Here is a 13,704-nt window from a genome sequence, read left to right on the forward strand (position 1 = left end):
GGACGGAAATACTGATTACTATATACCCTCCCACTTTTCAAGCGGGGGGTATAAAAATCCCAAGAACAGAAAAGCTATGTTTAGTCATATTGACAATTTAAATCTGTTCAAATCATGGCCCCTTGGAGTAGGGAGGGAAACAATGGGTAATCAAATTCAAATTATTACGAAATAAATGCACATTTATCCTTAAAAGTAGGGGAAAAATTTGAAGAAAAGTTTTAAAAAATAAATAAGAATAATAATTTAATATATGATATCTTGGATAAAGAAAAATAGCGCTGCTAGTACATGTAACTGCAACCTAGTCCTAAATATCTGAATTTTTTTTTAACACTTTAATGATTTTGCACATTTAATATACAATAAAGCGAAATTAATTGAATTAAGGGTTCTAAATTTGGGTAATGAATATAAACAATAAAGATGTACATTTTTTGCACATGAAGTGAATGACTGAAAATCATTTATCGAAACGTCAAACAGTCTGTTTACACGAATTTATTACAGTTCGCACATAACATGCAAGATTTAAAAAAAAAACCTAAAATTTCGTGCATTGATTTAATTTTGTTTCATTGAGTGGACTCTTAATAACACAAAATAATTAACCAATTACGAATTTGACGTTACATTTAACGTAAAATTTTCTATTCAATTTAAAAGATTGGAGGCATGGTAATTTTGGAAAAAAATAACCTATTTCAGAAAAGTTGGAAAAATAATTATTCATAGCAAAAGAAAATGAAGCAATACTTTTATAAATTACACACAGTGCATCCTTCCATCACACAGTTACAGGGAAAAGTTGCAAATTAAATTCGAGCACTCCAATTTTTTTACGATACTAATTGTCAGTAATTCATCGTTATATATATAACATGTCGTTGATCATTCATCTTGGAAATGCATAACCTGTCAATGATTGACATGGAAATTAAATGAATGATTTGTTTGATTTTATATTGTTTTATGTCCAATGGGAAATTTTTCCGCGTTGCCTGTACTGTACTTCACCATATAAAGGTGAAAAGCTTGAATATTTTCACCTTTGATTGGACAGTATTTGCCAGTGAGCATCAAAAACTTTATAATGAACCTGCAATGTCCATTCTGGGTTATAGCAATGGTCTTTTAAGGACCTGCCACTGAAAAAATTTTGAATGCATTGACAAGAAATATTGTAATGCCATTTTTTACAGAGTTCAAATCTTTCGGTCCTGTCAGCAAGACCAATAAAAACAACACAGGACTGATTACTTTAGGTTCTGTGTCAGTCCAAATGCCGGTAGATATTAACAGAGCAATTTGTGAAAATCTGACTAAATTTCATACGAATTACCGTTTGAATAGACCGATCATAATCTGTTGAACACTTTTCTGTATCTCGTAATGGCTTTTTCAATGAAGGCAAGTGCCAAACTATGATTGATAACTGTTCAAGTTTGTTGACGGCGCTAGGGTAAGCCAGGCGAAAAAACCGAACTAGATTAAAAACATGAAGAAAATCAACCCACACGAGAATTCAACGAAAATTGTTATACAACTATCATATTGGCATGAAATGTGCACCAATGCAGGATGCAAAATGTATTAAAAATAAAATTTATATACAGTTTTCATATTTTTAATTTTATTGATTTTTTTTGGACTGATAGAGATCTCTCTGGACTGACAAACTTCACATGTAGGGCTGGGTATTGGCCAGAGATTTCGTATTGCGATATATTGCAATATTTTTAACTGATTGCGATATGAATTGCAATATTTTCAATGTAATGAAAATGGCATTTTCTTACTGCATTTACTTTAATTTACATGCAGAATTTACATAACTATGATAAGTAACTAACACGAAGAAAAAAAAATCTTGTTGATTTCATTTAAGTTATGCTCTTAAATGTTCCCAAAAAACAACTTCTGTCTTACTGTTTATCTTAATAACAAACTTTCATAAGTCCTTTTTTTAATATTTAATCATTTTAATGACAAAATTCCTTAATCTAAGTATATTGCCAATATATCGATATTACAAATCGTATTGCGATACGATATTTTTTGTCTTTGTATTGCAATATATTGAAATATCGATATTATTGCCCAGCCCTATTCACATGGCTGTCAGTCCAAATGACTGAAAGCGGAAAAAAGATTTCAAGAACTCTGCTTTTAAAATCAACTCTTTGTTTTAATTTAATTGATTTACTTCATCGATCCACAAAATTAATTTGGAGCAATTAAGGACGCTATTGCAAGGTGTCACGTGATCACGTCATTTGGTGAATAAAAAAAGAATGTTTGCGGTAACTATTTCCGGAATAAGGAGCATGATATGTTCGCGCATGACAAAAGGGATTTGTTTTTCTAAAGTAGAGAAAAAAATTTGATATTAAAGGTTTTTACGATAAACTTAGAGTGTTGGTAAGCGTTGGCCATATTTTTATCTACATGAATGTGTTTTACAATTTGACACGTCTAGTTATTGTGCATCTCTGAACATTGAAATCTATTTCATAAAATATGAATTTGATTTATATCTTGAGATTAAGTCCTCATTTTAAAATTAAAATTTTATTTAAGATTGTTTTTACAATAGGATATACATCTTTGTATAGATAATTTCCAATAAGAGATTCAGACGGTGCAATTTATTAGATGCATGTATAAATACTTAGTATTGATGAACGAAAGCGATTTTGATATACGCATTACGATGAAGACCACTTATGCCTAGCAGACTTATTTTAAAAAAAAAAATATAGTGCAGAGGATTTTGTTTTATCCTTCAAGATCTTTAGCATTTTCAGCAGTGACATCGGCCATGAAAACATTAAATCATCGTCGCATATATAGCGTAACGTTAAACGATTGTTGTAAATGTTTTATGCGTCAAATTGAAAGACAACACACTTCCATAGAGGGATAATGTAGACGTATATGAAAAAGCCAACATTTGAATTCATCAAAGTAATTGGAATATAATTGAAAAATGAATTTAATTTTGAAAAATCACAAGGACATGAACATAAATGTTTTACTTGAGCATATATCATGAAGCGAAGCAAAAGTTATTTCAATCAACGATTAATGTTTTGACGTCAATTGTGTCATTATGACGTCACAATGGAGAAAGCGCTCATCTGTGTGCAAGAGAAACTGAAGTGTTCTTTCACTTGCAAAAAATCGGAAGGATAATATTTGTAAATGTAAAAATTAAAAATTAATAACTATTTAATATGCTAAATAAGATTATTTATGGATGAAGATATTTATTTCAAAAATATAATACAGATACAAGTTCTGTGTAAAAACTTCGATCTTTTCAATCAATGTGTTCAAATGTCTAACGCCCCCTAACTTAATCTTCACTTGATCACTATAAAGCATAGGAAATTATGGGATATGCAGATATCAATAAATTTGCAACACCTTCCTTTTCAGATTTCCATTTAATTCTTTATGAGCCTTCGATTAGTAAATATTTCGATTAAATCAACCGCATATAGGGTAGAGTTGAGTAAAAATATAATATTGGCACAAAAGTTACCAATCCCCGGCTTTAACTAGAAATAAATGTCTGCTGGAGGGTTTTATATCCTACGTGCCTGTGGTTATTTACAATAGGTCAGACCGTAGAGGGCAGTCTCATCAGAGACTTTGGTTATATGGACATTCAGGCAGGTGGTTTGGGTCCAGGTTCTAATCATGATCCCAATGGGAAGGGTGTGCCATGGCCACAATGAGGGATCAAAGTTTTTCATAAGAATATATACAGGGAAAAAATCTCAAGAATAGAAAAGCTATGTTTATAGTCATATCCTCATGTAGTGAAAATTCAAATTTGTTCAAATCTTGACTCAGGGAGGAGGGGGCACAATAGGGGATCATTTTTACAAAGTAATATATGTCGGGGGGATCTTTAAAAATCTTTTTTTTTTCTTCAAGAACAGCCTCTATTGATATGGAGGCATCTTCAGGTACATTGTAGTGTAAAATTCATCTGCCCTTTGAGTAACTTTAAATATACTGAACTCGTTTATGCTTTATTCAATGCAATTTTTAGCGATGTGGAATTGTCTCTTTTTAACTCACTAATTAGCTCTTCTGAGCCAAAGGCTCAAAGAGCTAATGTTATGGCCATTTGTGTGGTGTGTGTGCGTATTAACTTTTGAGAATATGGGCCATAACTCAAGAACGCCTTGGCCAATCAGTGTCAAATTTGTCACAGGGTATCATTGGCCCAAGGGCTACCATTTATACTAAAATAAGGGTTGGGACCCTTAAACAAGGGGAGATAATCAGGAAAATAAAACCAAAAGTACTGGTTGCTAAAAAATCTTCTTCTCCAGAACCACCAGGCAGATTTTCACCAAACTTACACACAAGGATCACAATATGTTGAAGATTAAAAATTGTTCAAGGCATGACCCTGGGGCAAAGGGCGTGGTCTCAAGGTCACTTCAAAGTTGACCTAAATTTACAATTGATAAAAACGTTTATATTTTGCTTACTATAAGGACTAGGATCATCAAATCTTGTAAGTTGATGCATCTTAAGACTTCACATCATGTTAAATCAAAAGTAGGTCACAGTGACCTACTTATTTAATTTTGCGGGCATTTGTTTTCAAATTGATTTGAAGGCATATTTTGGACACTTTAAGGCCTATGATCATCAAACTTTGTTAGTTGATGCATCTTGGGTCCTTGAACAACGTCAACTTAAAAGTAGGTCACCTTGACCTACTTTTTGAACTTTATGACATCCTTTTTAAAACATTTAATCCCATTATTGCAGACACTGAGAGGGTTAGAATCATCAAATCTTGTAAATTGCTGCATCTTGGGACCTTAAAACATATTTATGAAAAAGAAGGTCACTGTGACCTACTTTTTGAATTTTGCAGGCATATGTTTTCATATTGTTTAAAAGGCATATTTTGATTACCTTCAGACCTACGATCATCAAACTTGGTCAGCAGATGCATCTTGGGACTTTGAAAAATGTTGACTAAAATGTAGGTCACGGTGACCTACTTTTGACATTTTATGGCTTTATTTAAGTATCTTAGGTATTTATAAGCTTAGAATCATCAAAGTTTGTGAGTTGATGCACCTTGGGTTTTCGGAGAGTGACGACCAAAAAGTAGGTCATGGTGACCTACTTTTGACATTTTATAGGTTTATTTAAGCATCTTAGGTATTTATCAGCTTAGAATCATCAAACTTTGTGGGTTGATGCATCTTGGGTTTTCGGAGAGTTATGACCAAAAAGTAGGTCATGGTGACCTACTTTTGAATATCTCGGATACATATTGGCTGAGAATCATCAAACTTTGTCAGCTGATGTATTTTGGGCTTTCGAAAATCGCCTACTAAAAATTAGGTCACAATGACCTACTTTTAACATTTTATGGCTATAATTAAGTATCTCCAGTACTTATTGGCTTGGAATAATCAAACTTTGTCAGTTGATGCATTTTGGTTTTACCAAGAATGTAGATGAAAAAGTAGGTCAAAGTGACTTACTTTTGATTATCTCACATACTTATTGGCTTAGAATCTTCAATCTTTGTCTATTAATGCATCTTGAGTCCTCAGAAAACTTCAATCTTAAAGTAGGTCATTGTGACCTACTTATGTTTTTTTTTTTATAGCTTTATTAAAATATTTTCAGTTATAATTGGCTAAGAATCATCAAACTTTTTCAGTTGATGCAACTTGGCTCTTAGAATACTTAGGGTTAGAGGCTTCAAATAGAAGTGATAGGTTGTACAATTTATCAGAAGAGCGATTCAAGGCCCTTGGGCCTCTTGTTTTTTTAATTTTGTTCTTTGTCCGAGATTAGCACATACCGTTTCATAAATGAATTCGACTTTCCATCGGCGAGAAGAGTTTTGACGCTGCAGTTTACATAGATAAAAGATAACAAACACATGCATGCCATATATGGTTGTGTAATAAGTCATTGTAGAAGACAATAGTAATAAACAGTTTGTAAGTGCATTTCCTCTGAAAGTGTAAATGAATGCGTTTCCGAGGAGGGGGTACTGAGTGTAATTCGGAGTTAGATACCCTGTGTTATAATTAGATCTATATTAAGGATTAAAATTTATTTCCGAATCAAATGCATGTGCTCTCAGAATAGACCAATACTTTCAGTGTTGGTCATTCGAATCGAAATAAGCCTTCATTATTTTTGATAACTTCAGCATGTTCTATAAATACTTTAATAGTTACACTAAAGTTGTCTAAACTACCAATTTCAACAATTTTTCCATGTCGCAGTGTGACGTCATAATCAGATGTGCACAAGAAAGTCGTCGAAATCAAATAAATTGCGTACCCAATTTTAATGATGTCAGCAAACCCGCGACTACGTTAAGTCACATTTGAGTGCCTGAGATTGACAGTGAAAGCCCTGCTTTATGGCAACTTGCACCTGGTTTGCAATGTTAAAAGAGTGTATACTGCTGTAGTTGTTATAACTTGTATTTTCACTAAATATGTTCAGTTTATTATTTTTTTTATTTGTGTCTGATGCATAGTGAGATGAGCATAATAGTATATATAAATTATATATATCTGATATATTCACACACATCTATTTTTCAGTATGGAGTTCAAGAAATACAGAACCATAATACAAAGCATAAAGCTGTGCTGAATTATAAACAGGGTGGATGGTTTGGAAAAGATCTGAACAAAGTTGATGGATATATATACAGTCCTGAGTGAGTAATATCCATTTTTCTTAAAGGAAAAAAAGTGATTCTCTCAGTATAAACCTTGTCACAGGAAATTCACTTACAGGCATAATTAAAGGAAAAAAAATTTAATTCTTAAATGGCACTTCAAACAAGGTTATGTACAGTAGACATACTTCTTTTAACACAAGTCATATTTCAATCTCTACCCAGAGTTATTGTTCGCTTCGCTACAATACCTCTGTTAACGTCTAAATGCCAAGATTCTTGGCAAAACTTACTTTTACCTTTTGCTTCATAAATTATACATGTAAAACTTCTATATTCTTGGTGAACATCTTAAATAAAGGTTTATTAATGAGAATTAAAGTCAGATATCTCTTTTTCTCCATATTTTACAAGGGATTATTTCTCTTGACAGGACATTACGTACGTGGAAATTTAAAATGCTTTGCCGATAAATGTCAACATGGTTTAGTTTTTATAGACAAACAACTTACAGCATTGACACATATAAAAAAATCTAAAGGTGTTAATCTTCTTGCAGGCCATTTTAAACAACATTTGAAAAAAAGTAATGTCCCTACGCTACCAAACTACTATTTAGACGATGACAGAGGTGTAAGTGGATAAATCTGGGAAGAGATTGGTCATATTTATGAAAACTACACAGTCAAAACATGCTAGTTAGAGAATTTGTGACCCCACCTTATGGGGAAAAGGAGGATGCTCTGATGGGGGGGGAGGAGGGTCAAACCCCTCCTCCCCCTTCTCTTTCCCCGGATTGCAGAATTATTAATGTGTGTACTGAAGCAAATGAATTTAAGGGAAGTCGGGGCCATAGGGAGTAATGGTTTAAGTATTGACTGCAAAAGAGCTAAGTTCACTTTATGCAGAAAATGGCCCTGTACTTAGATCAATTCATTAACTATCACATTCTTGCCCATTTCATATATCAAAATAAAGTAGACACTAGGTGCTTCCTATAAAAAAATTTCTTTTCAAGAATTCAGCTATTGGAAAACAGGCTTTGAGAAATTGCAATATTCTTGAAATATGCAGAAAATATGTGTATCTGATTACCTTCAGCAAAGAATTAAAATATGAGCACAGCCTACAATCCAAAAAATAAAACATGTTTTTTGATCTTTAGAAACAGAACTTTCCTTATGTATTTGCATATTTTGGATCAGAGGTTGTACTCTATATGAATATTGAAAAAATATTCAACTGTAGGTCATTTTCAAAGGAATTTACAGGATATGAGGAAAATGACTCATTTTACATAATGCATTATGTCATAATGCATTGACTAGAGGGAAATTACGTCATGATTAATAGATACGTGGTCACCAACACTCAAAGTGATAAATACTGCATTTGCAACCTAAACTGAGCGGTTTTGATTTTCAGAAATTCTCAGGGCCAAAGAAGGCCCAAAGTGGCTCTTGCTCTTTCAATAGCTTCTTAAGATTTCATCTGGAAAATAAATGTTTATGCACAGACAGAATATATGAATGAACGACCTTGACTTCACTTGACCTCAAAATCAATAGGTGTCTTACTTAGGCCATAGGAAGTTGTGGTATATTAAATTTCATTGCAAAAGCTCAAAGCTAGGCTTCTTGAGATATGTCATGGAAATGAACATGTAAACACGGATAGAAATTTTGAATTTATGACTTTGACCTTTTGACCTCAAAATAAATAGGGGTCTTCCTTAGGCCATGGGGATTGTTGTGTAAAAATTCACTGTAAAAGCTCATTTAGCGAGCTTTTCTGATCAAAATCTGTCGTCGGCAACGTCGTTGTTGTTGTAAACTTTTCACATTTTCATCTTCTTCTCAAGAACCATTGGGCCAGTTTCAACCAACTTGCCATAAAGTATCCTAGGGTAAAGGGGATTCAAGTTTGTTCAAATTAAGGGCCATGCCCTTTTCCAAGGGGATATATGATGAATTAGTGAAAAATTAATGTCATCTTTTAAAAATCTTCTTCTCAAGAACCATTGGACCAGGAAAGATAAAACTCGTGTGGAAGCATCCTCAGGTAGTGTAGATTCAAGTTTGTTCATGAGCCCCAGGGGTAGAAGGGGCCAAAATGGGGGATCAAAATTTAACATAGGAAAACATAGGAAAAATCTTTAAAAATCTTCTTCTCAAGAACAGAGTTTATATATCATGATACAACTGAAATATTGAAATATATAAGAAAAATCTTTAAAAACCTTCTCCTCATGAAGCACTGGATCAGGAAAGCTGAAATCAAGTGGAAGCATCCTGGGATAGATTCTAACTTGTTCAAATCATGACCCCCCAGGTGTAGGGCCCACAATAGGGAATCCAAGTTTTACATTAGAATTTCTTCTAAAGAACCACTGGGCCAGAAAAGCTGAAACTTATGTGGAAGCATCCTGTCATAGTGTAGAATGTATACTGTTCAAATCTTGACCCCTGATTTTAGGGTGGGGCTACAATAGGTATAACAAGTGGGAAAATCTGGTGAAGAACAGTAGGGCCAAAGTTATTCGGGTGAGTGCTGTGGCCTATGAGTCTCTTGTTTATGTGATGTCACGGTATGCATTTCATTTGACACATGGTGCATGAGCCAGAGTTGTGTAAAGTATTTGTGGCATAGTCAAAGCCAAAGCCGCTGAAATATGAAAATCGCTATAATTAGTAAACACTAAACATACAGTCCATGCTTGTACATCTGAGTATTTTTATGCCCCCCTTCGAAGAAGGGAGGGCATATTGCTTTGCTGCTGTCTGTCGGTCGGTCCATTTAGTTTCCATTCATTTTCTTCACAACTGTTGCACCTACTGAAATGAAATTTGGTATACAGATATATCAGGTGAATATCTAGGTCAAGTTTTGTTTTGGGTACGATCGCACCATTTTTGACAGAGTTATGCCCCTTGGACTTAGAAAAAATTCCAATTACTTGCAGTTTCCATTCATTTTCTTCGGAGAGGTTGCACATATTGAAATGAAATTTAGTACATGTATACAGATTTGTCAGATGAATATTGACCTACAGATCTGACAGATGAATATCTAGGTCAAGTTCTGTTCTGGGTACGATCGCACCATTTCTGACAGAGTTTTGTTTCTTGGACTTGGAAAAATTCCAATTATTTGCAGTTTCCATTCATTTTCTTCGGAGAGATTGCACATATTGAAATGAAATTTAGTATACAGATTTGTCAGATGAATATCTAGTTCAAGTTCTGTTTTGGGCAAGATCTCACCATTTTTGACAGAGTTATGCCCTTTTGGACTTAGAAAAATTCCAATTTGTGGGGGTGGAGAGCATAAGTGTTTTACAAACATCTCTTGTTTGAAAAATGAATTGTCTTGATTAACTACTAGGCCTGTCAAACTACCGCTAGGGTTTGCTCTTATGAATGATGACTCATTGCTGAAACTTGTTGAGAGCAGTTCCAATATTTATATTTATACCAAGTCAGTTTTTAGTATATACCAAGTGTTTCTTTGCTGTCAGTAGAATCCAGTGGTTTTAAAATGTGCGATAATGTTAAATTTATTTACTACTCCGTCGTCCGTCCGTCTGTCTGTCTGTAAACAATTTTTCAAAATGCTACTCCTCCTACAGTTTTGGTCCGATTTCAATATAACTTGGCACACAAGTAGACTACACTAAGATACATAATTTTGTGCATCGGTTTTTGATATTCGATGAACGGTGTTGCCGTGGTTACTAAAAATAGAAATTTCTGTGAAATTCTTTCAAAATGCTTCTTCCTCCTACAGTTTTGGTCTAATTTCAATATAACTTGGCACAAAAGTAGACTACACTAAGATACATAATTCTGTGCATCGGTTTATTGAAATTTCGATGAACGGTGTTGCCGTGGTTACTAAAAATAGAAATTTCTGTGAAATTGTTTCAAAATGCTACTCCTCCTACAGTTTTGGTCCAATTTCAATATTACTTGGCACACAAGTAGACTATACTAAAATACATAATTCTGTGCATCGGTTTTTGATTTCGATGAACGGTGTTGCCGTGGTTACTAAAAATAGAAATTTCTGTGAAATTGTTTCAAAATGCTACTCCTCCTACAGATTTGGTCCAATTTCAGTATAACTTGGCACACAAGTAAACTACACTAAGATACATAATTCTGTATATCGGTTTTTGATTTCGATAAACGGTGTTGCCGTGGTTACTAAAAATAGAAATTTCTGTGAAATTCTTTCAAAATGCTACTCCTCCTACAGTTTTGGTCCAATTTCATTATAACTTGGCTCACAAGTAGACTACACTAAGATACATAATTCTGTGCATCGGTTTTTGATTTCGATGAACGGTGTTGCCTTGGTTACTAAAAATAGAAATTTCTGTGAAATTCTTTCAAAATGCTACTCCTCCTACAGATTTGGTTAAATAAACTAAATAAGTGCATATTATGATGAGCACACAAGTGACTACACCAAAATTGTAATTTTGTGCATCGGTTTCTGGTGATAAACGGTGTTGCCGTGGTTATATAATGAAATTTCTGTGAATTCTTTGAAAATGCTCTCTGCCTACAGTTTTGGTCTGATTTTGATATAACTTGGCATACAAGTAGACTACACTAAGATACATAATTCTGTGCATCGGTTTTTGATTTATATGAACATGAATTCTTTGAAAATCTGCCATGGTTATTAAAAATAAAAATTTCTGTGCAAATTCTTTCAAAATGCTACTCCTTCTGCAGTTTTGGTCTGATTTCAGTATAACTTGGCACACAAGTAGAAAATACTAAATACAAATTCTGTGCATTGGTTTTTATTTTGATGATGGTAAGGATCATTTTTCTATTTATTGCTGAATTTCAAAGTCTCAAGGGGGGCTGTCCCATACTGAAACTATGAATTGTTTGAAATCTTCCTTTGTTTTCAAAGTATAAACCAGTAGAGCTATGTGTGCTCGACAGAGACTTCATGGTTAGTATATACCAAGTGTTTCTTTGCTGAAAGTAGAATCCAGTGGTTTTAAAACTGTAGCACTAATTGTTAAATTTATTTCAAAACTGTAATGCCATAGCATCTGGATTAAAACATGAATCAAATTCAATCAAAAGTTGTTGCATAAAGGTGACCTATAACCTGGGCCTTTGTTAGTTCTAACCTGATTAAATTTTTATACTCGGCCATTCTTCTTCATGCTTAGTAACACAAATAAGATTATTAAATGTTGCATTTACTTGTAGAAATAAAAAAGGTATAGGAAGCAAAAATGCACACACAAAAAGATGACATTTTCTTCTTCATAACAATCGCCCAAGAGAGTTAAAAATCTTGAATTTAGTCTATTCCCCATTTATTTGACCCATTATTTCAAGTAGAGTGAAGATATTATCTTTCTTTTAGTCAACACCTCTATCCAAAACAATGTTAGGAACCCTTTTTGTACATAACAATACCAATGCTGAAGCAGCCTATATTTCATTCCTATAAATGATAACTCATAAATCAGCACTAAGTTGCTCATTTTTCACACTTGAGTTACCTTTTCTTAAAACACAACGTTGTACTAGTCAATTAAAAATAATTTAAACTTTTTAATGATTGAATTAAAGGTATGCATAAGTTATTATCTTATTTGATAAGAAATACGCATGCTAACTCTCGATTCCCGCCTACATTTTGGAACCATTTAATTCAAAATGAATAGGAATTTGGCCGTAAAATCTTTGTTTAATTTAATACAAATTAATACCAGCGCTAAACAGTGTATTATCTACAATTCCAGCTCTTTAAAAAAGGGGGGTAGACGATATTTTCCTTTGAAATCGGAGTTTCAAGCATAACCGTATTTTGAAATTGTCTTGGATATGATTAAATGTTCCTTATATCTTTTCTTTTGTCATAGGCAAATAAAGAAAACATGAATATATCAATGAAATATTATGTTTCAGTTATAAATCGCTTTGAAATTGGTGGAAAATAAACATTTTTATCGTTTTTTGTCAATAAACGTATGTTCCCCCCTGTAACACACAAAAAGCTTTGGTATGAATTTGTGATATAATATTCCATATTACCTGTGAAAAGGAATTTTTGTGACACAGGGGGAAAGATGTTTTAAAAATATTTTCCGTTTTCCGTTGATTTCCATAGTGAAAAACACAAGTATTACCAAACTTTTAGAGTTATCTCTCTTTGTTTTTCCAAATAAGTAATGTTTTATGAAAATCCATGTAATTATCTATAAAAAATATTAAAAATTCATAAAATATGTTAACTTTTGAAAATTGACTGGAGGTAGGCGGGAGAACAATACTATCATTCGCAGTTCTTTCATGTACATATAAATCTATATATGAAATGTTTTTTACCATATTGTGCAACTTGAAAAATTAGTTGAAAGGCCTATATCTACACAAAATACTAGTAGTTGCAGCTCATATAAATGGTTAGTGAAATTTTAATACAATTTACACCCTTATAGCAAACAGAAACTGAAAGCCCTTTACGGGAGTTGGGTGAAAGAGCTGTATGCTGTAAATCCAGCAGAGTATGATGAATTTATGAAGGAATTAAACTCAGGAACCTCACCTAGTCAAAGTGCCAAAGTAAGTATAAAGTATTCACAACTGCCTGAAGAGCATACCTTTGCAAAAGCACTTGCATTTTAGCATGTTTAGTGTGTTACTAGTATTTTGATATTTTTATTATATTATTTTTGGTTTTTATTTATATTATCACAGTAACTTGTTGATAATTTTTAGCTCTACTGGTCAGAGACCAGAAGAGCTTATGCATCCAGCATCTGTCCGTCTCTCTGTAAACAATTTTTCAAAATGCCACTCTTCCTACAGTTTTGGGAATGTAATTTGGCACACAAATAGATAGACTAAGACACATAATTTTGTATATCAGTTTTTGATTTCGATCAACGGTGTTGCCATGGTTACTGAAAATAGAAGTTTCTGTTGAATACTTTCAAATGCCATTCTTCCTTTAGTTTTGGTTTGATTTCA

The 13,704-nt window shown here is 33.2% G+C and overlaps 1 protein-coding gene across 1 annotated transcript in view; it reads left to right on the forward strand.

The window, feature by feature from the left end:
• LOC134256347 (oxysterol-binding protein-related protein 2-like) overlaps window positions 1–13,359 on the forward strand; it is an 85,284-nt gene extending 71,925 nt beyond the window's left edge. The window contains exons 7-8 of the mRNA XM_062738993.1: window positions 6,615–6,733; window positions 13,173–13,359. Coding sequence (XP_062594977.1) covers window positions 6,615–6,733; window positions 13,173–13,359 — 306 coding nt within the window. The remainder of the gene's footprint in view (window positions 1–6,614; window positions 6,734–13,172) is intronic.
• The last annotated feature ends 345 nt before the right edge of the window (window positions 13,360–13,704 follow it).

This window comes from Saccostrea cucullata, unplaced genomic scaffold (assembly GCF_032062105.1).
Source record: "Saccostrea cucullata isolate Sc308-1 unplaced genomic scaffold, CSIRO_AGI_Scuc_v1 ctg2397, whole genome shotgun sequence".
Taxonomy (NCBI): Eukaryota; Metazoa; Mollusca; class Bivalvia; order Ostreida; family Ostreidae; genus Saccostrea; species Saccostrea cuccullata.